Genomic DNA, 22,104 nt, shown 5'->3' on the forward strand with positions numbered 1-22,104 from the left:
GTAGAATGATGACTTCTTTGTCAGCATGCATGATTTTGCTTGCAGATCTGGCAGCTTTCAAGATGGCCTCTTTATCTTTAAAGAAATGTATACGGCATATGACATCTCTGGGGCGATTAGGATCGCTTAGTTTAGGACCAAGGGCTCTGTGGATACGATCTATTTCAAGAGATTGTCCTGGTTCTCTGGACATCAATGTATTGAAGAAGGAAGTGGCCCATTTCTCAAGATCTTGTGGTAAAATATCTTCAGGAAGGCCCCTAATGCGTAGGTTATTCCTCCTATTTCTATTTTCAATATCGTCTAGATGTGTGATGATATCTTGGATCTGAGCAGAGTGTGTCTGGATGACTTGTTGGTGTGACTCCAGGACCCCCAGTACTTGTTCCTGCATGGATTCTGCCTCCTCCACCCTCTGACCCACCTGCTTTAAGTCATGCTGCAAGGCCTCCATATCTCTTTTATGAGAAGTTTCCAGCCTGGAAAATAAGGCATCTATTTCATGCCTGGTGGGGAGGGATTTGAGGTGAACCTTCCAGTCCCAGTCCTCATCCTCTCTCTGTGGGGTTATGGATGCCCCTGACTCCAAGATCGAGGTCTGGGAGCAGCGGCCTCTAGAAGAATGTCCCTGAGGTGCTGCTGAGAACGACCCTGTGTATGGCGGGGATGAAGCCGCCGACGAGCCGGAGCTTGCTGCCGCAGCATAGGATGCCGGCGAACCGGTAGGTGTACCCCTCAGCTGCTGTGGTGACTCTGGGGCTTGTGGGCCTGAATCTTCATGGCGCGTGGGGGACGCCGCTCTGACCTGTCTCGCCGCCATCTTGGGAGAGTTGTCTTCCCCTCGGTCAGCGTCTGTCTGGCTGGAGGGGACGAAGAAGCGGGAAATCGCTCCCGTTTTGCGGCGTGTCGGAGCGGGCGTCGATGAGGGTCTTCTCCTGCGACCTGTCATGTGGTCAGCGAAGCGGATGGTGTCCTGTCAGGCTTTAAAGTTGGAGTCGGTCGGGAGCCGAGGTAAAGCACGTCTTACCCGGCCATTGGTTAGCTCCGCCCCCCTATGTTTGTATTTTAAAAATGATTGCATCAGTGTGATTTTATGTTATATGTTGTAAAACTGTTATTTTGAAAATGTCCTATACGGATGGGAACCACACCCGCTTGAATAATAATGAGAGGGCTGGGCTATTTATAGGGCTCGTTTGTGAGCATGCTCAGTCATCGCCCTTGAAGAAGCGAGGTAGCGAAACCCGGGTCGGGCAGGAACGTGACGATCATCTTGTATTTTTATGCCTTTTGTCTACTGACCTGTTGTAAGTAGAATAAAACCTTTTAGAACAACTTTCTCAAGGGTGCTTCACTATCTTGCCTATCCCCTTAAACCCTGTAGAGGAGGAGGTCTGGGAGGACCATATCCTTTGGTTGTCGAGGAGAGGGGCTGACACCCTTGTATCATCCACCTGTGACCGGAATACATAGCTCCCAGCAGCGCGGTTCCAAAACCTATGAACTTGCCGGCACTACTAGGCCGGCAGCCTATCAGAGGAACAGGAAAGGGACACACCTCCCTGCCCTGCTCCTCCGCACAGCCTTCTGTTTGTATCGCTGTCCTGAGGACGGCGTTACAAACAGATCACTATGGAGATGAGCGCTTTGCTTCCACAATGAAAGCGCTCATCTCAGTGCCTGCCCCGCCGCCGCCGCACACACTGCGCTGGGGGAAATTTGACCAAACCTGTCCCCTCCAGCCCCCGCATTATTTCCTGGGGGGATCCGTCCCCCCGCTTCCTACACCCATGGTTCCCACCCGTTCCCCCTCGACTCGAGCCCTGAGGCGGCCCGGCCCACCGGGCAAATGCCCGGTCTGCCCTATGGCCAGTCCGGCCCTGAGTACTGTATTTTGCAGATGGTTCTCTCTTGGTAGATTATCCAAGATGGTTAGTCTCTGTAGTTTGACCTAGTATTGAGGAGTGAGGCAAAACACACCCTCTCACTTCCTCTGCAAACTACAAACTCTCTTGAGGACCATAGGACGTATTTGTCCCATGTTTTTAATTGCCTGTATCATCTGATTAAGAACTTAAAATACTTTTTTTTTTGTTTGAGTCAAAATATAAGTTCTTATCAACAAATGGATCTAGCTTTTTGCCAGTTATTTCATGAAATGGCTTAGTTACAGCAACTGAAGTGTACGGACTTCAGTTGCTGTAACAAAAAAAAAAAAAATTTGCTTCTTTTGGCTCTCCATTAAAAGTAACCTAAATAGTCACATTTGTCCCGTGTCATGACTCCTCCCCCAAAAATGACACAAGTGTGGAAATGCTTTTATTTATTGTTCAAATACATTCTTAAATGGAAAAAAATATAATTATTTTTATATTGATGACGGTAATCTTATGGTCCTCAAAGGGTTAAGCCTCATGTAGATGTCCGTGGAACACAGTCCGTGAGATACTGGACTGGCATTGCAGGAGGGCTTGGCGTCATAGCAACCAATGACGCAGTGCGCTCCTGCAATGCCAGTCCGGTATCTCACGGACAGTGTTCCACGGACGTCTGCATGAGGCTTTAGACTGAGCTAGAGGTGGAGCTAACCAGTCTACCTCCCAGCTTCCTGTAGGAGCTGTATCAGGGTTGATTAGCCTAAAGGGGTTATCCGCCTTTTTCTTACTTAAAATCTATCCTTGAGCGTCTCCGTACAGTATTACAATGTATGGGCTCCGATGAGCCGAAGTAAGTTATTTACGAAGTCGCGTGTGACTTTGTTGAATAACTTCGGTAGTCGATTTTTAAAGTGGAAAACCACTTTAAAAATTGAAACCGAACTCGGCTTCGGTTCCGACTAGTACCTCAGAACAGAAGCTGTTCAACGAAGTCACGCGCAATTTTGTGAATAACTTACTTTGGCTCATCGGAGCCCATACATTCTAATACTGTACAGAGAAGGTACTCCGTACAGTATTATTCCGAAGTTTTGAACGAAGCGACTTCGGATGAAGCATCCAAAGCTCATTTTGCTCAACACTAGCCATCAGCATCTGATCAACGGAGGTCCAAAGGAAAGATCATCAGTAGATAACCCCTTTAAATGACATAACAAAAACTAAACAACAAACAATTTGCAAGTACTCCTATCTCTGGGGTACTGCATAGAAATGAATCCAAATGAGCTCTCAACAAGCTCGGACTCTAATGCCACCAGATGTAGGGCAGCTATCCTATAAGTCAATGTTCAACCATTTAAATAGGCATTGAGACATGACTCAGATATTAAACAAGCCAGCACCACATCTGCTGACAGCTGTTTTGGAGTGATTGCTCCTCATCAATGCAGAGAAGAGGGTACTGGTTTACCTGGGTGAAAGGTCTAAGTCAGGAATTGGGGGGTACTATCTCTCCTTGGGGAGATAGTGCCTTAATTGGTGTGAGGAGACCTATAGGCCATACATGTTCCTGTGGAATTCTGGGAAGAAAGGGATGCCCGTACTCTCTGCTCTGCACTGATGAGGGGCAATCACCCTGAAACAGCCATCTTCAGATAAGATGCTGGCTTATTTAATATCCAAGTCATGTCTCAAGGCCTATTTAAAGGGTCGAACATACCTGTGTGAAGTTGGCACCCCATGTTCTTAAATTTCAAAAAGCAATACACCATTCGTTTGTGCTGGTTTGTGCCGCAAAAATTAACGTTTGTGCCACTTTGGTTTCCGAGATATTGCACGCTTGATTTGCTGAAACCCCGCCCACTTTCCACCCCATGTTTTTAACCCTGCTCTAGAACCCCCAGGTGTGCTGCAGCTTGCCCCCCTCCCGCACCCCCACCACAACTTTTTTTGGGGCACAAGCATATTATTTTATTTTTTTATGCATACGCTTACTGTGGCCGGGATTCTTAGTGTCCGGCCACTGTTAGCGCATCGCACACCCCACCGCTGATCAACTTCGGACGGTTGATCAGCGAGTTTGAATAAAAAAAATAATAAAAAATAAATAAAAAAATCAAATTTTTGGGCCTTTTTTTTTTTTTTTTGTCTGTTAGGTTTAGGGTAAGTTCGCGAACACCCGTCCCCCCACACACACACGCACACCAAATAAAGTTTATCACGCACACAAACACTCCCCTATGGCCCGCTGGATGTTCTCGGCTGAGGAGGCATACGCCCAGCTTGCCTCTGAGTCCGAGAGCCCCAGTGAGGACGAGGATGACCCCACTTTCCTTTTGTCATCCGCGTCCTCCTCATCATCTAGCGATGATGAGACCCCACACTACTGTGGCCCACACTAGTACGAGAAGCTCTGGGGCTCGTACTAGTTTTCCGGCCCACCAGTTAAGTCCACCAGAGCCCCCTACCGGTGAACTTGTCTGGTATACTCCAGAGCGTTTTGAGCCCGTGATTCCTGATTTTGTAGGCCAACCAGGAATCCAGATTTCCACAGTGGGCTTCACTGAATACGACTACTTTAGTCTTTTTTTCAGTGACCACTTTGTAAATCTGATGTTGGAGCAGACGAACCTGTACGCCCAACAGTTCATTGCTCAACACCCGGGCTCCTAATGCAGCATGTCCCCCCCCCCAAGGTGATCCTGCCTATGACCGCCTGTACAAAATCAGGCCGGTCATCGATCACTTAGGCCTGCACAAATTTGGCCCCAAAGTGATCGATGACCGGCCTGATTTTGTACAGGCGGTCATAGGCAGGATCACCTTGGGGGGGACATGCTGCATTATCTTCATAATGCAGGCATTTCCGGATGGCCTCAAACCGGGTACGTGTCATGGCCGTACTGTAAAGTGGGGTCTGGTAGAGGACGTCCCCACTCCAGTAATGCCTGACACTAGGTTTCTTGACTAGGCCCATATGCCGCACGAGGCCCCAAAACGTCCTCCTCTTCGCTGCACAGACCGGAGTCCAGCCACCGGGCCTAGCCAAAAAGGAGCTCGGTAGGGGGCTCCGGTGGACTTAACTGGTGGGCTGGAAAACTAGTACGAGCCCCAGAGCTTCTCGTACTAGTGTGGGCCACAGGGTCCCTAGCATGGCGGTCCCCTTGCTCCGCTTGGCGGTGTCTCCGCCGCCTTGGGGTCTCATCATCATCGCTAGATGATGAGGAGGACGCGGATGACAAAAGGAAAGTGGGGTCATCCTCGTCCTCACTGGGGCTCTCAGACTCGGAGGCAAGCTGGGTGTATGCCTCCTCAGCCGAGAACATCCGGCGGGCCATAGGGGAGTGTGTGTGTGCGTGATAAACTTTATTTGGTGTGCTTGTGTGTGTGGTGAACTTACCCTAAACCTAACAGACAAAAAATAAAAAAATAAATAATAAAAAAAAAAAGGCCAAAAAATGTGAATTAAAAAATAAAAAATAAATTCTAACTCGCTGATCAACCGTCCGAAGCTGATCAGCGGTGGGGTGTGCGATGCGCAAACAGTGGCCGGACGCTAAGAGTCCCGGCCACAGTCAGCGTACGCAGAAAAAAATTAAATAATATGCTTGTGCCCCAAAAAAAGTTGTGGGGGGGGGGTGCGGGAGGGGGGCAAGCTGCAGCACACTTGGGGGGTCTAGGGTCAGGGTTAAAAACATGGGGTGGAAAGTGGGCGGGGTTTCAGCAAATCAAGCGTGCAATATCTCGGGAACCAAAGCGGCGCAAACGTTCATTTTTGCGGCACAAACGAATGGTGTATTTCTTTTTGAAATTTAAGAACATGGGGTGCCAACTTCACACAGGTGTCGAACATTGATTTATCGAATAGCTGCCTTACATCTGGTGGCATTAGAGGCAGAGCTTGTTAAGAGCTCATTTGCATATCTTTCTTCCCAGAGCAGCAGGTATGGCCTATAAGTCTTCTCACGCCGATTAAGGCGTTTTCTCCCCAAGAAGAGATAGTACCGCCCAAATCCTGGGGTACTGCATGTGTCTATGCAAGCAGTTGGATGGGGAGGTCGCGGGTGACAGATTCCCTTTAACTTCTACTGCGGTGGAACTGCAGGAAATTTTACTTATTCTGGTCATTTGAAGTTATTCCCTATCCACAAAATAGGGGATAACTATCACGAGAATGGGCGACCTATACCACCCTGAATTGAACGTGGCTGGTTGCACATGTGTGTGTCTGTTCCATTCATTTCTATGGGAGTTCTGGAAATAGCTAAGTACAGCGCTTGGCTATCTCCATAGAAATGAATGGAACAGACACACACATGTGCAACCAGCCGTTCATTTCAGGGGGGGCTGCACGGCGTATGGGGCCACCATGCTAGTGATCAGTGGGGGTCTCAGCGGTCAGTTTTTGAAGCCAAAATCAGTTTTGGACCATAAGCGGAGAGAAATTATAAAAGGACAGATACATATTCTCCTCTTTTTTTAAATTCCCTCCTGGTCTTATGCTGACAAGGAAAAAGGGATGTTAAAAAGGACCAAAACAAAAATATTTATTGAGTCACTAGGTAGTGGGGGTAAACAAATATCGTTGTCCACGCAGGCTGGGCAGGTATTGTTATCATAGCCACAGGGTAAGAAACGCCATGGACCCTGGGCCAACCTATGCCCCAGCCATCTGGACAATCACTGCTGCAAGGTCTCTCTCATTAACAACTGGTCTGTAGCTAATACATGAAGTGTGTCCCGCTACAATGTCTGACCGTCACACAGGCTGAAAGAATGCTTGGACCTAATGAGATACTAGTACAGAGGCCCTAAGTACTGATACAACTCTACATATCTAAGTACTGGTACAGTTCTGCTTGGTACGGCGCTACACGTTTCAACATCAGAAACGATGTCACATCAGGAGCCCGTACTGTAACCAAGACTGCAACTTTGTTTCAATGTACATAGAGATAGAAGGTGCGCGGTCCCTGTCTAACAGGAACCACGCTCCATAGCACCGGAGCATGGTTCCTGTTAGAGAGGGACCGCGCACCATAGACTATCATATATACCCTGAAATGATAGTCTATGGTGTCGCACTGCGACATGCTGCGACTGCGATACGATTTTCTGCAACTGTTGCGTCGCAGCATGACGCAGTGCGACACCATAGACTATCATTATAAAAATTGTTGTGCGACACATGTAGTCGTGTAGCCCTAGCCTTACACGGGCAGATTATCAGGAACAAGCGTTTGTAGGAACGTTCATTCCCAATGATTGGCTACACCTTTAGGGCTTGTTCAGACGACCGTGCGAAGCCCGTGCTGTGGACTGCAAATTGCGGTCCGCTAAGCACGGGCACCTGCCGTGTGGCAGCCGCATAGGGATCTCGGCCCCATTCACTTGAATGGGTCCGCAATCCCTCCGTTCCGCAAAAAGATAGAGCAAGCTCTATCTTTTTGTGGTGCAGAAGCACGGAACTGAACCTCAGAAAGCACTCCGTAGTGCTTAAGTAGTGTTCCGTTTCGTGGTTCCGTTCTGCATCTCCGGATTTGCGGACCGATTGAAATGAATGGGTCCGCATCCGTGATGCAGAATGGCCACTGAACAGGACCCATGTATTGCGGATCAGCAAATGCGGTCCGCAATACGGGCATGGGCTTCACACAGTGGTGTGAACGAGCCCTCAGAAATAGGAATTGTCCACAGAAGAGAACCTCTTTAAGCAGACATTAGATTGCAGATGCTTTCACAGACCTTGGAAATAATTAATCCCAAATATTAAAAAGGAGGGGCTATTTTCAGCCACATTGTGATGGTCCTGAAGCTAGTGTTTGGCTTTGTAAAAGGGTTTTTTCCAAGAGTTTTGCAATATACCATACTTGCTGTATAGACTCTGCCACAGGCCAGACTGGATGTGGCTGCCATCTACAGGACCACCATTCGCGAGGGGTGCGAGGACCTAGATATCCTGTGAGAATACCCCTTTAAGTTACTTTCACATGCATTCCTTTTGAAAACACATACTGCAAAAAGGTATGCAATTCTATGCCGACTGCAAACTTTTTACAACACATCTGTCAAAACAGATAAAGTTGTCATCTGTTTCACGTGCGTTTTTTCCTTTTTTTTTTTCTTCATTCAGATCCAAATGTATAGGCTATGTTCATACAGTAAGGCCTCAGGCATACGACTGTATTTTTGGCCCTTGGCCGATCCACATTTTTTTGTGGATTGCACACAGACCCATTTATTTCTATGGGTCCGCAAAAAAATAAAATAAATTACAGCACACGGATGTCATCCACGTGTTGTCCGTATCTGTGTCGCTGGGCCACAAGTTATAGAACCTTTCCTATTCTTGTCAGTTTTGCGGACAAGAATAGGCTTTTTGACAGTGGATTCCCATTTTCTTGGCTGCAGCAGGATGCCTCAAGTACCACTATGTCACTGCCGGATCCGGCCCTGAATATTCCGGCAAAACGGATCCGGCATTGCGGTCTGGGCATGACAAATGCAATCAGTTTGCATTCTTTTTGACGGATCCGGCCTGCCGGAATCCTCTGCCGCAAGTGTGAAAGTACCCTAAGTGTGAAATATTATACAGACTGATACTGCACAGTATCCATCAATATCTGTTGCACAAACATGCATTAATGCATGTCAATGGGAAAAAATGCCGGCAAGTGTTCCGGAATTTTGGACGGAGATAAAACCGCAGCATGCTGCGGTATTATCTCCGTACTGAAAAGTCAAAAAAGACTGAACTGAAGACATGCTGACGGATTGCTCTCCATTCAGAATGCATTAGGATAAAACTGATCAGTTCTTTTCCGGTACTGAGCCCCTAGGACGGAACTCAGCGCCGGAAAAGAATAACGCTAGTGTGAATGTACCCTTAGTTTCTTAGTGGTGTTTTTCTGCACTTTTGCAGGTGTTTTTTGTGGCAAAAATGCCATCTTCAAATGTTAGCTGAAGGTTTATAGGTAGTATATAAAACAGGACACACAAGCGGTTTTTGTTTTTTGTTTGCACCTGGCATTTTAGTTCACAAGGTGACCCGTTTTTTACTTTCTGGCTTCTTAAATTCAACATGCTGTAGCTTCTTGCATTTTTTGAAAGTGTTTTCACATGACCTTCTCAATAGGGGAAAGATACCAATAAGAAAACGGTAGTGGTTAGACACATTGGGGGAGATTTATCAAATCTGTTGGCTTAGGCCCGTTTCACACTGCCATTACAGCATTCCGGCAGGCTCTTCCAGCATAGAATACCAGGAATCGGGTGGACAAAAACTGCTGCGTGCATATATTTGACTGGCGAATTCTCTGCATATTTGCAGGATTTTGACCGGATCGCTGCCATACCTCATTATAGTTAATGGGACTGGATGGCATTCTGGCAGTGTCCGGATCCGGCAAGCTGTTCCCGAACAGAACAGTCTGTTGGATCTATAAATGCTAGTCTTAAACTAGCCTTAGTTGCCCATAGCAACCAATAAGATTTCACTTTTAACTTTTCAGAGCTCCTTTGGAAAATGAAAGGATCAATCTGATTGGTTGCTAGAGGCCTTTTTCCTTTGCACCAATTTTGATTTTGAATTTCTCCAACTATGTGCAAAACACAAATGAAATAATAGCACAAAAACAGCCGCAAAAATGCAGGTACTAAAACAAAAACACAAGTGCTTATTCTAGCATTTGTTTTACTTTTACCAGAGTCAAATTCAATGTGTCATCAATGTGGTGTTTTCTGGTATTACTATACGGATGTGCTCATGTAGTTGTTTCCTGTTTCTGTATCCAACCAAATCCATGATGCACTTCTCCTTTCTCTACCACAACTCACCCCCCCTAGCAACACCCAGCTAGTTTATAGCTCCTCCCACCAGCTAGTTACATAGACACTCCCCTATCACTGCCCCTAGCAACACCCAGCTAGTTTATAGCTCCTCCCACCAGCTAGTTACATAGACACTTCCCCTATCACTGCCCCTAACAACACCCAGCTAGTTTATAGCTCCTCCCACCAGCTAGTTACATAGACACTCCTCTATCACCGCCCCTAACATCACCCAGCTAGTTTATAGCTCCTCCCACCAGCTAGTTACATAGACACTCCTCTATCACCGCGCCTAACATCACCCAGCTAGTTTATAGCTCCTCCCACCAGCTAGTTACATAGACACTTCCCCTATCACTGCCCCTAGCAACACCCAGCTAGTTTATAGCTCCTCCCACCAGCTAGTTACATAGACACTTCCCTATCACTGCCCCTAGCAACACCCAGCTAGTTTATAGCTCCTCCCACCAGCTAGTTACATAGACACTTCCCTATCACTGCCCCTAGCAACACCCAGCTAGTTTATAGCTCCTCCCACCAGCTAGTTACATAGACACTCCCCTATCACTGCCCCTAGCAACACCCAGCTAGTTTATAGCTCCTCTCACCCAGTTACATAGACACTCCCCTATCACTGCCCCTAGCAACACCCAGCTAGTTTATAGCTCCTCCCACCCAGCTAGTTACATAGACACTCCCCTATCACTGCCCCTAGCAACACCCCGCTAGTTTATAGCTCCTCCCACCAGCTAGTTACATAGACACTCCCCTATCACTGCCCCTAGCAACACCCAGCTAGTTTATAGCTCCTCCTACCAGCTAGTTACACAGACACTCCTCTATCACCGCCCCTAACATCACCCAGCTAGTTTATAGCTCCTCCCACCAACTAGTTACATAGACACTTCCCCTATCACTGCCCCTAACACCCAGCTAGTTTATAGCTCCTCCCACCATCTAGTTACATAGACACTCCCCTATCACTGCCCCTAACAACACCCAGCTAGTTTATAGCTCCTCCCACCAGCTAGTTACATAGACACTTCCCCTATCACTGCCCCTAGCAACACCCAGCTAGTTTATAGCTCCTCCCACCCAGCTAGTTACATAGACACTCCCCTATCACTGCCCCTAGCAACACCCAGCTAGTTTATAGCTCCTCCCACCAGCTAGTTACATAGACACTCCCCTATCACTGCCCCTAGCAACACCCAGCTAGTTTATAGCTCCTCCCACCAGCTAGTTACATAGACACTTCCCCTATCACTGCTCCTAACAACACCTCGCTAGTTTATAGCTCCTCCCACCAGCTAGTTACATAGACACTTCCCCTATCACTGCCCCTAACAACACCCTGCTAGTTTATAGCTCCTCCCACCAGCTAGTTACATAGACACTCCTCTATCACCGCCCCTAGCAACACCCCGCTAGTTTATAGCTCCTCCCACCAGCTAGTTACATAGACACTTCCCCTATCACTGCCCCTAGCAACACCCAGCTAGTTTATAGCTCCTCCCACCAGCTAGTTACATAGACACTTCCCTATCACTGCCCCTAACATCACCCAGCTAGTTTATAGCTCCTCCCACCCAGCTAGTTACATAGACACTCCTCTATCACCGCCCCTAGCAACACCCAGCTAGTTTATAGCTCCTCCCACCAGCTAGTTACATAGACACTCCCCTATCACTGCCCCTAGCAACACCCAGCTAGTTTATAGCTCCTCTCACCCAGTTACATAGACACTCCCCTATCACTGCCCCTAGCAACACCCAGCTAGTTTATAGCTCCTCCCACCCAGCTAGTTACATAGACACTCCCCTATCACTGCCCCTAGCAACACCCCGCTAGTTTATAGCTCCTCCCACCAGCTAGTTACATAGACACTCCCCTATCACTGCCCCTAACATCCAGCTAGTTTATAGCTCCTCCCACCAGCTAGTTACATAGACACTCCCCTATCACTGCCCCTAACATCACCCAGCTAGTTTATAGCTCCTCCCACCCAGCTAGTTACATAGACACTCCTCTATCACCGCCCCTAGCAACACCCAGCTAGTTTATAGCTCCTCCCACCAGCTAGTTACATAGACACTCCCCTATCACTGCCCCTAGCAACACCCAGCTAGTTTATAGCTCCTCTCACCCAGTTACATAGACACTCCCCTATCACTGCCCCTAGCAACACCCAGCTAGTTTATAGCTCCTCCCACCCAGCTAGTTACATAGACACTCCCCTATCACTGCCCCTAGCAACACCCCGCTAGTTTATAGCTCCTCCCACCCAGCTAGTTACATAGACACTCCCCTATCACTGCCCCTAGCAACACCCCGCTAGTTTATAGCTCCTCCCACCAGCTAGTTACATAGACACTCCCCTATCACTGCCCCTAACATCCAGCTAGTTTATAGCTCCTCCCACCAGCTAGTTACATAGACACTCCCCTATCACTGCCCCTAACACCCAGCTAGTTTATAGCTCCTCCCACCAGCTAGTTACATAGACACTTCCCCTATCACTGCCCCTAGCAACACCCAGCTAGTTTATAGCTCCTCCCACCAGCTAGTTACATAGACACTCCTCTATCACCGCCCCTAGCAACACCCCGCTAGTTTATAGCTCCTCCCACCCAGCTAGTTACATAGACACTCCCCTATCACTGCGCCTAGCAACACCCAGCTAGTTTATAGCTCCTCCCACCAGCTAGTTACATAGACACTCCTCTATCACCGCCCCTAGCAACACCCCGCTAGTTTATAGCTCCTCCCACCAGCTAGTTACATAGACACTTCCCCTATCACCGCCCCTAGCAACACCCCGCTAGTTTATAGCTCCTCCCACCAGCTAGTTACATAGACACTTCCCCTATCACTGCTCCTAACAACACCCAGCTAGTTTATAGCTCCTCCCACCAGCTAGTTACATAGACACTCCCCTATCACTGCCCCTAGCAACACCCCGCTAGTTTATAGCTCCTCCCACCAGCTAGTTACATAGACACTCCCCTATCACTGCCCCTAACATCCAGCTAGTTTATAGCTCCTCCCACCAGCTAGTTACATAGACACTCCCCTATCACTGCCCCTAACACCCAGCTAGTTTATAGCTCCTCCCACCAGCTAGTTACATAGACACTTCCCCTATCACTGCCCCTAGCAACACCCAGCTAGTTTATAGCTCCTCCCACCAGCTAGTTACATAGACACTCCTCTATCACCGCCCCTAGCAACACCCCGCTAGTTTATAGCTCCTCCCACCCAGCTAGTTACATAGACACTCCCCTATCACTGCGCCTAGCAACACCCAGCTAGTTTATAGCTCCTCCCACCAGCTAGTTACATAGACACTCCTCTATCACCGCCCCTAGCAACACCCCGCTAGTTTATAGCTCCTCCCACCAGCTAGTTACATAGACACTTCCCCTATCACTGCTCCTAACAACACCCAGCTAGTTTATAGCTCCTCCCACCAGCTAGTTACATAGACACTCCCCTATCACTGCCCCTAACATCCAGCTAGTTTATAGCTCCTCCCACCAGCTAGTTACATAGACACTCCCCTATCACTGCCCCTAACACCCAGCTAGTTTATAGCTCCTCCCACCAGCTAGTTACATAGACACTTCCCCTATCACTGCCCCTAGCAACACCCAGCTAGTTTATAGCTCCTCCCACCAGCTAGTTACATAGACACTTCCCCTATCACTGCCCCTAGCAACACCCAGCTAGTTTATAGCTCCTCCCACCCAGCTAGTTACATAGACACTCCCCTATCACTGCCCCTAGCAACACCCAGCTAGTTTATAGCTCCTCTCACCCAGTTACATAGACACTCCCCTATCACTGCCCCTAGCAACACCCAGCTAGTTTATAGCTCCTCCCACCCAGCTAGTTACATAGACACTCCCCTATCACTGCCCCTAGCAACACCCCGCTAGTTTATAGCTCCTCCCACCAGCTAGTTACATAGACACTCCCCAATCACTGCCCCTAACATCCAGCTAGTTTATAGCTCCTCCCACCAGCTAGTTACATAGACACTCCCCTATCACTGCCCCTAACACCCAGCTAGTTTATAGCTCCTCCCACCAGCTAGTTACATAGACACTTCCCCTATCACTGCCCCTAGCAACACCCAGCTAGTTTATAGCTCCTCCCACCAGCTAGTTACATAGACACTCCTCTATCACCGCCCCTAGCAACACCCCGCTAGTTTATAGCTCCTCCCACCCAGCTAGTTACATAGACACTCCCCTATCACTGCGCCTAGCAACACCCAGCTAGTTTATAGCTCCTCCCACCAGCTAGTTACATAGACACTCCTCTATCACCGCCCCTAGCAACACCCCGCTAGTTTATAGCTCCTCCCACCAGCTAGTTACATAGACACTCCCCTATCACTGCCCCTAGCAACACCCCGCTAGTTTATAGCTCCTCCCACCAGCTAGTTACATAGACACTCCCCTATCACTGCCCCTAACATCCAGCTAGTTTATAGCTCCTCCCACCAGCTAGTTACATAGACACTCCCCTATCACTGCCCCTAACACCCAGCTAGTTTATAGCTCCTCCCACCAGCTAGTTACATAGACACTTCCCCTATCACTGCCCCTAGCAACACCCAGCTAGTTTATAGCTCCTCCCACCAGCTAGTTACATAGACACTCCTCTATCACCGCCCCTAGCAACACCCCGCTAGTTTATAGCTCCTCCCACCCAGCTAGTTACATAGACACTCTTCTATCACTGCGCCTAGCAACACCCAGCTAGTTTATAGCTCCTCCCACCAGCTAGTTACATAGACACTCCTCTATCACCGCCCCTAGCAACACCCCGCTAGTTTATAGCTCCTCCCACCAGCTAGTTACATAGACACTTCCCCTATCACTGCTCCTAACACCCAGCTAGTTTATAGCTCCTCCCACCAGCTAGTTACATAGACACTCCCCTATCACTGCCCCTAGCAACACCCCGCTAGTTTATAGCTCCTCCCACCAGCTAGTTACATAGACACTCCCCTATCACTGCCCCTAACATCCAGCTAGTTTATAGCTCCTCCCACCAGCTAGTTACATAGACACTCCCCTATCACTGCCCCTAACACCCAGCTAGTTTATAGCTCCTCCCACCAGCTAGTTACATAGACACTTCCCCTATCACTGCCCCTAGCAACACCCAGCTAGTTTATAGCTCCTCCCACCAGCTAGTTACATAGACACTCCTCCATCACCGCCCCTAGCAACACCCCGCTAGTTTATAGCTCCTCCCACCCAGCTAGTTACATAGACACTCCCCTATCACTGCGCCTAGCAACACCCAGCTAGTTTATAGCTCCTCCCACCAGCTAGTTACATAGACACTCCTCTATCACCGCCCCTAGCAACACCCCGCTAGTTTATAGCTCCTCCCACCAGCTAGTTACATAGACACTCCCCTATCACTGCTCCTAACAACACCCAGCTAGTTTATAGCTCCTCCCACCAGCTAGTTACATAGACACTCCCCTATCACTGCCCCTAGCAACACCCCGCTAGTTTATAGCTCCTCCCACCAGCTAGTTACATAGACACTCCCCTATCACTGCCCCTAACATCCAGCTAGTTTATAGCTCCTCCCACCAGCTAGTTACATAGACACTCCCCTATCACTGCCCCTAACACCCAGCTAGTTTATAGCTCCTCCCACCAGCTAGTTACATAGACACTTCCCCTATCACTGCCCCTAGCAACACCCAGCTAGTTTATAGCTCCTCCCACCAGCTAGTTACATAGACACTCCTCTATCACCGCCCCTAGCAACACCCCGCTAGTTTATAGCTCCTCCCACCCAGCTAGTTACATAGACACTCCCCTATCACTGCGCCCAGCAACACCCAGCTAGTTTATAGCTCCTCCCACCCAGCTAGTTACATAGACACTCCTCTATCACCGCCCCTAGCAACACCCCGCTAGTATATAGCTCCTCCCACCAGCTAGTTACATAGACACTCCCCTATCACTGCCCCTAACATCCAGCTAGTTTATAGCTCCTTTTTTGCCAAAAATCTGCACAACTATATTTCTTGATGGATGGTTGATACCACCATTTTTGTGTAGAAAGTATAGAGAATAGTTAAAAAAATATCTAATAAAACGTACAGACCACTGCAAAAGATTTCAATCCATATGATGCAATGGTATCATCAGCAGAGTCCATTGGGTCAGATCAGCAGAACTATCTTTATGTCTATAGGAATGGATGAAATGCATTGGTTTTTTTGTTTGTTTTTTCAGGACAATGACCTTTTAATATTAGAACTGTTCCTATGCATGAGGCCCAGCATGTGTTTGTGCAGTTGGGTGTCACAGAGGGAATCTCCCCACTTAGGAACCTCTTCTATTTGCCAGAAAAGACAGCCGCTCTGTATTTCAGAGCTCTCTCATAATTACTTTTGTCAGTTGGGCAAAACAATGGGATTGTGCCCACAGGATAGTTTCCACTCACTGACAGCTAGCAGAAAATAGCTGAGACAACCACTGATCACCGATAGAAGGAAGGGACCAGGTCTTTAAATAGAAAGCTGAAATGGACAATCTTCATCTTTTTGAAGGGGTACTGTGCTTAGAGAATCACTTGAATCTCTAGTGATCACTGGGGGGTAGGAGGGTCTCAGGACCAAGACCTTCACCGATCAATACTTCGGTGGATATGTCTATGACATGTCAGAAGTACAGTTCTAGAAAATGTTCCTAGAAATGCTTCTATCGAGATCTATGGTTATAGCATTGAATATAAAAAGTTATCAAACTCTTTACATGTCGTTTCCAACTATGGTTTTCCTACATAAGTGAATGGGGTAGAGACTGCTGAAAGCCCATCACAAAACTGTGATGAATATGGTATGCTGTGATTTACAGAAATAATTCCACATTCTGTGAGCCTGATCATTAAAATCTTGTTCAGTGCCATGAAAAACAGTATATGCGAATATACCATTGAGGCCACCCTTGTAGCTCTTCATGTAAGAACATACACATGGTCCATTGGCCCACAGAGAAATAGCAGAGACCTGCCCTACCTTGGTCTGTTTTCCAGCCCATTAAAATCTAGGATTCCATGAAAACCACAGAAAGCACACGGATGCCACCCTAGTCCATTTTCCATGGACCTTTGCTAGGAGATGCTCTGGAGATTGGTCAAGCAGCGCATGTGAGGGCAAAAACCAGACAAGCAGAACAAAAACAGATGCAACACGGTCATGGATGAAAAATAAGCCTTCTTATCAGAGACCGAAAATGGACATGAAGTTCCTATGATCTGGAGATGTCTGAAATCAAGTAGCTTTCTGAACTTCTAGTCATAAATCCTATAGAAGTAAATTGTTGCCAGTTTCTTCCCAGCCGGAAATGACTTCTATCAGGAAACAATCGCCCATAACCTATGATGGCATCAATTTAATGGATATCTCAGGAGCTTTTTGATAGTTTTTTATGATGTATCTGTAGTCTACGGGTGATGGATGACACTATTAGGTAGCCGTCACCCATAGGCTATAATAGCTTCTGATTAAGGCCTCATGCACACAACCGTATGTGTTTTGCGGTCCGCAAATTGTGGATCCGCAAAAAATAAATAAACGGATGACGTCCGTGTGGATCCATTGTAATAATGCCTATCCTTGTCCGCAAACTAGAAAAAAAAAAGGACATGCACTATTTTTTTTTGCGGGGCCACGGAACGGACATACTGATGCGGACAGCTCACGGTGTGCTGTGCACATTTTTTGCGGACCCATTGAAATTAATGGGTCCGCATCCTATCAGCAAAAAAAAAACGGAACGGACAAGGAAGCAAAATACAGTCGTTGTCATTAGGCCTAACGGATATGAAAAGCTCATGAGGTATACGCATAAGGCTACTTTCACACTCGCATTTGGTGCGGATTCGTCACGGATCTGCACAAACGCATCCGTTCAGATAATACAACCGCATGCATCCGTTCAGAACAGATCCGTTTGTATTATCTTTAACATAGCCAAATCGGATCCGTTTTCTATTGTGCCAGATTGTGTGAGAGAAAACGGATCCATCCCCATTGACTTACATTGTGCGTCAGGACGGATTCCTTTGGCTCAGTTTCGTCACACGGACACCAAAACGCTGCAAGCAGCGTTTTGGTGTCCGCCTCCAGAGCTGAATGGAGACTGAATGGAGCCAAACTGATGCTTTCTGAACGGATCCTTATCCATTCAGAATGCATTAAGGGCAAAACTGATCCGTTTTGGACCGCTTGTGAGGGCCCTGAAAGTATATATTTAACATATAAGTTTTTTTTACAAGACCCTGTGGGATGGAACCTGCAGTCTGCTATGCTACTCCATACCTTCTTTTTACGTATATCAGCCAGAGGCCAAAAGGACATTCTTTTAGCCCCTGTCTGAATAATGGAGCTCTATGGGCACATTTAGCGTGTACCTTGAAGCGTTCCTTGCCTACATACATAACAATAAGACCTCTTGCACGCGACCGTATATATTTTCCGGTCCGCAAAAAACGGATCCACAAAAAATACGGATGACATCCGCGTGCATTCAGTATTCAGTATTTTGCGGAACGGAACAGCTGGCCCTTCATAGAACAGTACTATCCTTGTCCGTAATGCGGACAATAATAGGACATGTTCTATTTCTTTGTGGAACGGAAATACGGAAACGGAATGCACACGGAGTACCAATCAAAGAGGAAGCCGGCCAGCACTCGCTCCAAATTGCACGCTGCACGGGAGAGGAGCAACCTCCAACGAACAATGGAACAACAAATCCCAGCAGCTGTGTCTTTGCAAATAGGTTTCTTTTATTTCATTTAAGGTTCCAGAAAATGTCTAATAACCAGGACGCGTTTCAGCGTACAAGCCTTTCTCAACAGGTACCTGTTGAGAAAGGCTTGTACGCCAAAACGCGTCCTGGGTATAGGACATTTTCTGGAACCTTAAGGCTCCTTTCACATGGGCGAGTTTTCCACGCAGGTGCAATGCGTGAGTTGAACGCATTGCACCCACACTGAATCCGGACCCATTCATTTCTATGGGGCTGTGCACATGAGCAGTGATTTTCACGCATCACTTGTGCGTTGCGTGAAAATTGCAGCAAGCTCTATTTTGTGCGTTTTTCACACAACGCAGGCCCCATAGAAGTGAATGGGGCTGCGTGAAAATCGCAAGCATCCGCAAGCAAGTTCGGATGCGGTGCGATTTTTACGCACGGTTGCTAGGAGATGATCGGGATGGAGACCCGATCATTATTATTTTCCCTTATAACATGGTTATAAGGGAAAATAATAGCATTCTGAATACAGAATGCATAGTAAAATAGGGCTGGAGGGGTTAAAAAAAATAAAAATAAAATTTAACTCACCTTAATCCACTTGTTCGCGCAGCCGGCATCTCTTCTGTCTTCATCTGTGAGCAATAGGACCTTTGATGACGTCACTGCGTTCATCACATGATCCATCACCATGGTGATGGATCATGTGATGGACCATGTGATGAGCATAGTGACGTCATCAAAAGGTCCTATTGCTCACAGATGAAGACAGAAGAGATGCCGGCTGCGCAAACAAGTGGATTAAGGCGAGTTAAATTTTTATTTTTATTTTTTAACCCCTCCAGCCCTATTTTACTATGCATTCTGTATTCAGAATGCTATTATTTTCCCTTATAACCATGTTATAAGGGAAAATAATACAATCTACACAGCCTTGAACCCAAACCTGAACTTCTGTGAAGAAGTTCGGGTCTGGGTACCACATTCAGTTTTTTATCACGCGCGTGCAAAACGCATTTCACCCGCGCGATAGAAACTGAACGCAATCGCAGTCAAAACTGACTGCAATTGCGTACCTACTCGCGCGGGTTTGCCGCAACGCATCCGGACACGCTCGTGTGAAAGAGGCCTAAATGAAATAAAAGAAACTTATTTGCAAAGACACAGCTGCTGGGATTTGTTGTTCCATTGCACACGTAGTACCTTCCGTTTTTTTGCAGACCCACTGAAATAAATAGTTCCGTATATGGTCCGCAAAAAAAAAACGTAATGGACACGGAATAAAAATACGTTCGTGTGCAAGAGGCCTAAATGTGATATAAACAGGGAAGTCAATGGGTCTGGCGGGCGCCGGAGGGATCTGTCTTCTGGTGCTTCCAGCCATCTGTCATGGCTTCCATTAGAAGCATAAACCCTACAAGCGTGAACAAAGCCTCATAAATGTTGTTCCCCTCCTAATGTAAACCCATGATCATACTCATATCTCACAGTGACATGCCGCCCATAATAACGTCAGACTACAGAGAGCAAAAAGCACTTTTACACAAGTTTCCATTAACCACTCAGCAGGCTTGTGTGGCCTGCTCTCCCCAAAGCAACAGATCTAAAACCATAACATTCACATCATAAGATGCCCAAATGGTGGGATTGATTGCCACAATCTATCAGGACATTATGGTGGGAAGGCAGCCCCTTTAGTTTTTTTTTACCAGTAAATGGTCTAATAAAGATAAAATGTAGAGGGGTTGCTCATTTTCCAGTGCAAGTTACAAAATAAAATAAGTTATAGTAAACTGGGTGCCCCATCTCCACCACCGGAAGTACCAGCAGGGATCATCCTGCACTACATGAGGGAGAGCTCCACAATCACGTGATCTCATCCAGAGAGAAAAGAGCCACAAGTCAACACAACTGCACACAAGTGTGTGTATATATATATATATATATATATATATACACACATACACTATACATATACCATATAACACACTCACTGTACACATATTATACACCACACTCACTGTACACGTGTATACTTATACTACACACCACATTCACTGTATATGTGTAGATGTATACATTATACCACATTTACTGTACAAGTGTATACTTATACTATACACATATACATCACACACTAACTGCATGATACATGTATAAATATACTTTACACCACACTCACTTTATACATGTGTACTTATACCCCACACATTGTATACATCTGCATTACACTCACTGCATAATACAAGTATACATATACACCACACTCATGGTATACTATATACCACACTCACTGCAGACATTTATAAATATACTTTACAGCACACTCACTTTATACTTGTGTACCTGTACTACACACCACACTCACTGCATATGTAAAAATCTACTATACCCCACACTCACTGAATACATGTATACTTACACGTCACACTCATTGCATATACCGTATGTATAAATATACTATACACCGCACTCACTGTATACATGTATACTTACACACCACACTCATTGCATACATGTATAAATATACTATACCCCACACACTTATTGTACACCTATAGGTAGCCACTGTATTGTCAGAGGTAACAGGCCTTGAGGACTCTATATATGGACACCATATTAGGCAGATGTGTATATACCTCAGGATACAGCAACGTCAGACTTTCTCACAAACAAATAGCTGCTAATTAGCTTAATAAACATCTGGCCCTGGCCACCAGTGAAGTGTATGGAAATGCTGCCTCCTGGCCCAGGATCACACTCACCAGACCAAAGCAAGAGTTTATCATGAACTTCTTCTTGAGAAGAGGAATCCTCAGCCAGGCCAGTGGATGTCCATGTATAGGGCAGAGTAGATCCAAGGCACATATTGTACTTGAGGGCTTCACAAGTGGTGGTCTTCTTGCACCTATCCATGTAAAAAGACTCATTGAACTGAGCTCCTCTAGATCCAGATATGGAATCGAAAAACCAAAGCCCCATCATGCAGCAAATCCACAGCACCATGGAGGAGGACATCTTTAGAAGAGGGGGAGGATAGGAGCAGAGAAACCCTCCAGACTGTGCGCTTATTGCATTCAGTTTGGCTTTGCTTTGTCTCCTCTTCAGCAGGATGGGTGCACGTCTAGCCCCCTCTCTTGCACCCTGCCCTCCTCCATTTTGCTCTCTTCTCATTCAGAGCAGACGATCCTAAAAGCAGAAGTTTCAGGAGTCCAAGTTAGATCCAGCCCAGAAGTCCTAAACTCCCACACCAGAACATGGAGCTTGTTTAGTTACTACAACCCACTCTTGTGCCCATCCAGAGAACTTGCAGCAAAGGGATTTGTAGGGAGAGGAGTGAAAGAATGTAATCTGATCCAGGCAATGGCTGTGCCTCCTCCTCCTCCTCCTCCACTCTCTGCCTCCTAAGTTTTACATCTCACACTACTTCACACTTAGGAGAGTGTATTCACAAAAGAACCCTCTGAAATGTACCAGGAAAGTCCAGATTATGGCCCACCTTGAAAAAGAACTGCATTTATTTCGATCAGCCTCACTGTAGATTCAATTCTTCTGTAATCAATAAATAGGACATTGTCTCTTTTGATACATCTGCT

At 46.8% G+C, this 22,104-nt stretch overlaps 1 protein-coding gene across 1 annotated transcript in view; it reads right to left on the minus strand.

The window, feature by feature from the left end:
* SMO (smoothened, frizzled class receptor) overlaps positions 1–21,826 on the minus strand; it is a 75,231-nt gene extending 53,405 nt beyond the window's left edge. The window contains exon 1 of the mRNA XM_040413483.1: positions 21,274–21,826. Within this exon, the coding sequence (XP_040269417.1) occupies positions 21,274–21,682 (409 nt within the window). The 5' untranslated portion in view covers positions 21,683–21,826. The remainder of the gene's footprint in view (positions 1–21,273) is intronic.
* Between the last annotated feature and the right edge of the window lie 278 nt (positions 21,827–22,104).

The sequence above is a fragment of the Bufo bufo genome, chromosome 1 (assembly GCF_905171765.1).
Source record: "Bufo bufo chromosome 1, aBufBuf1.1, whole genome shotgun sequence".
NCBI lineage: Eukaryota > Metazoa > Chordata > Amphibia > Anura > Bufonidae > Bufo > Bufo bufo.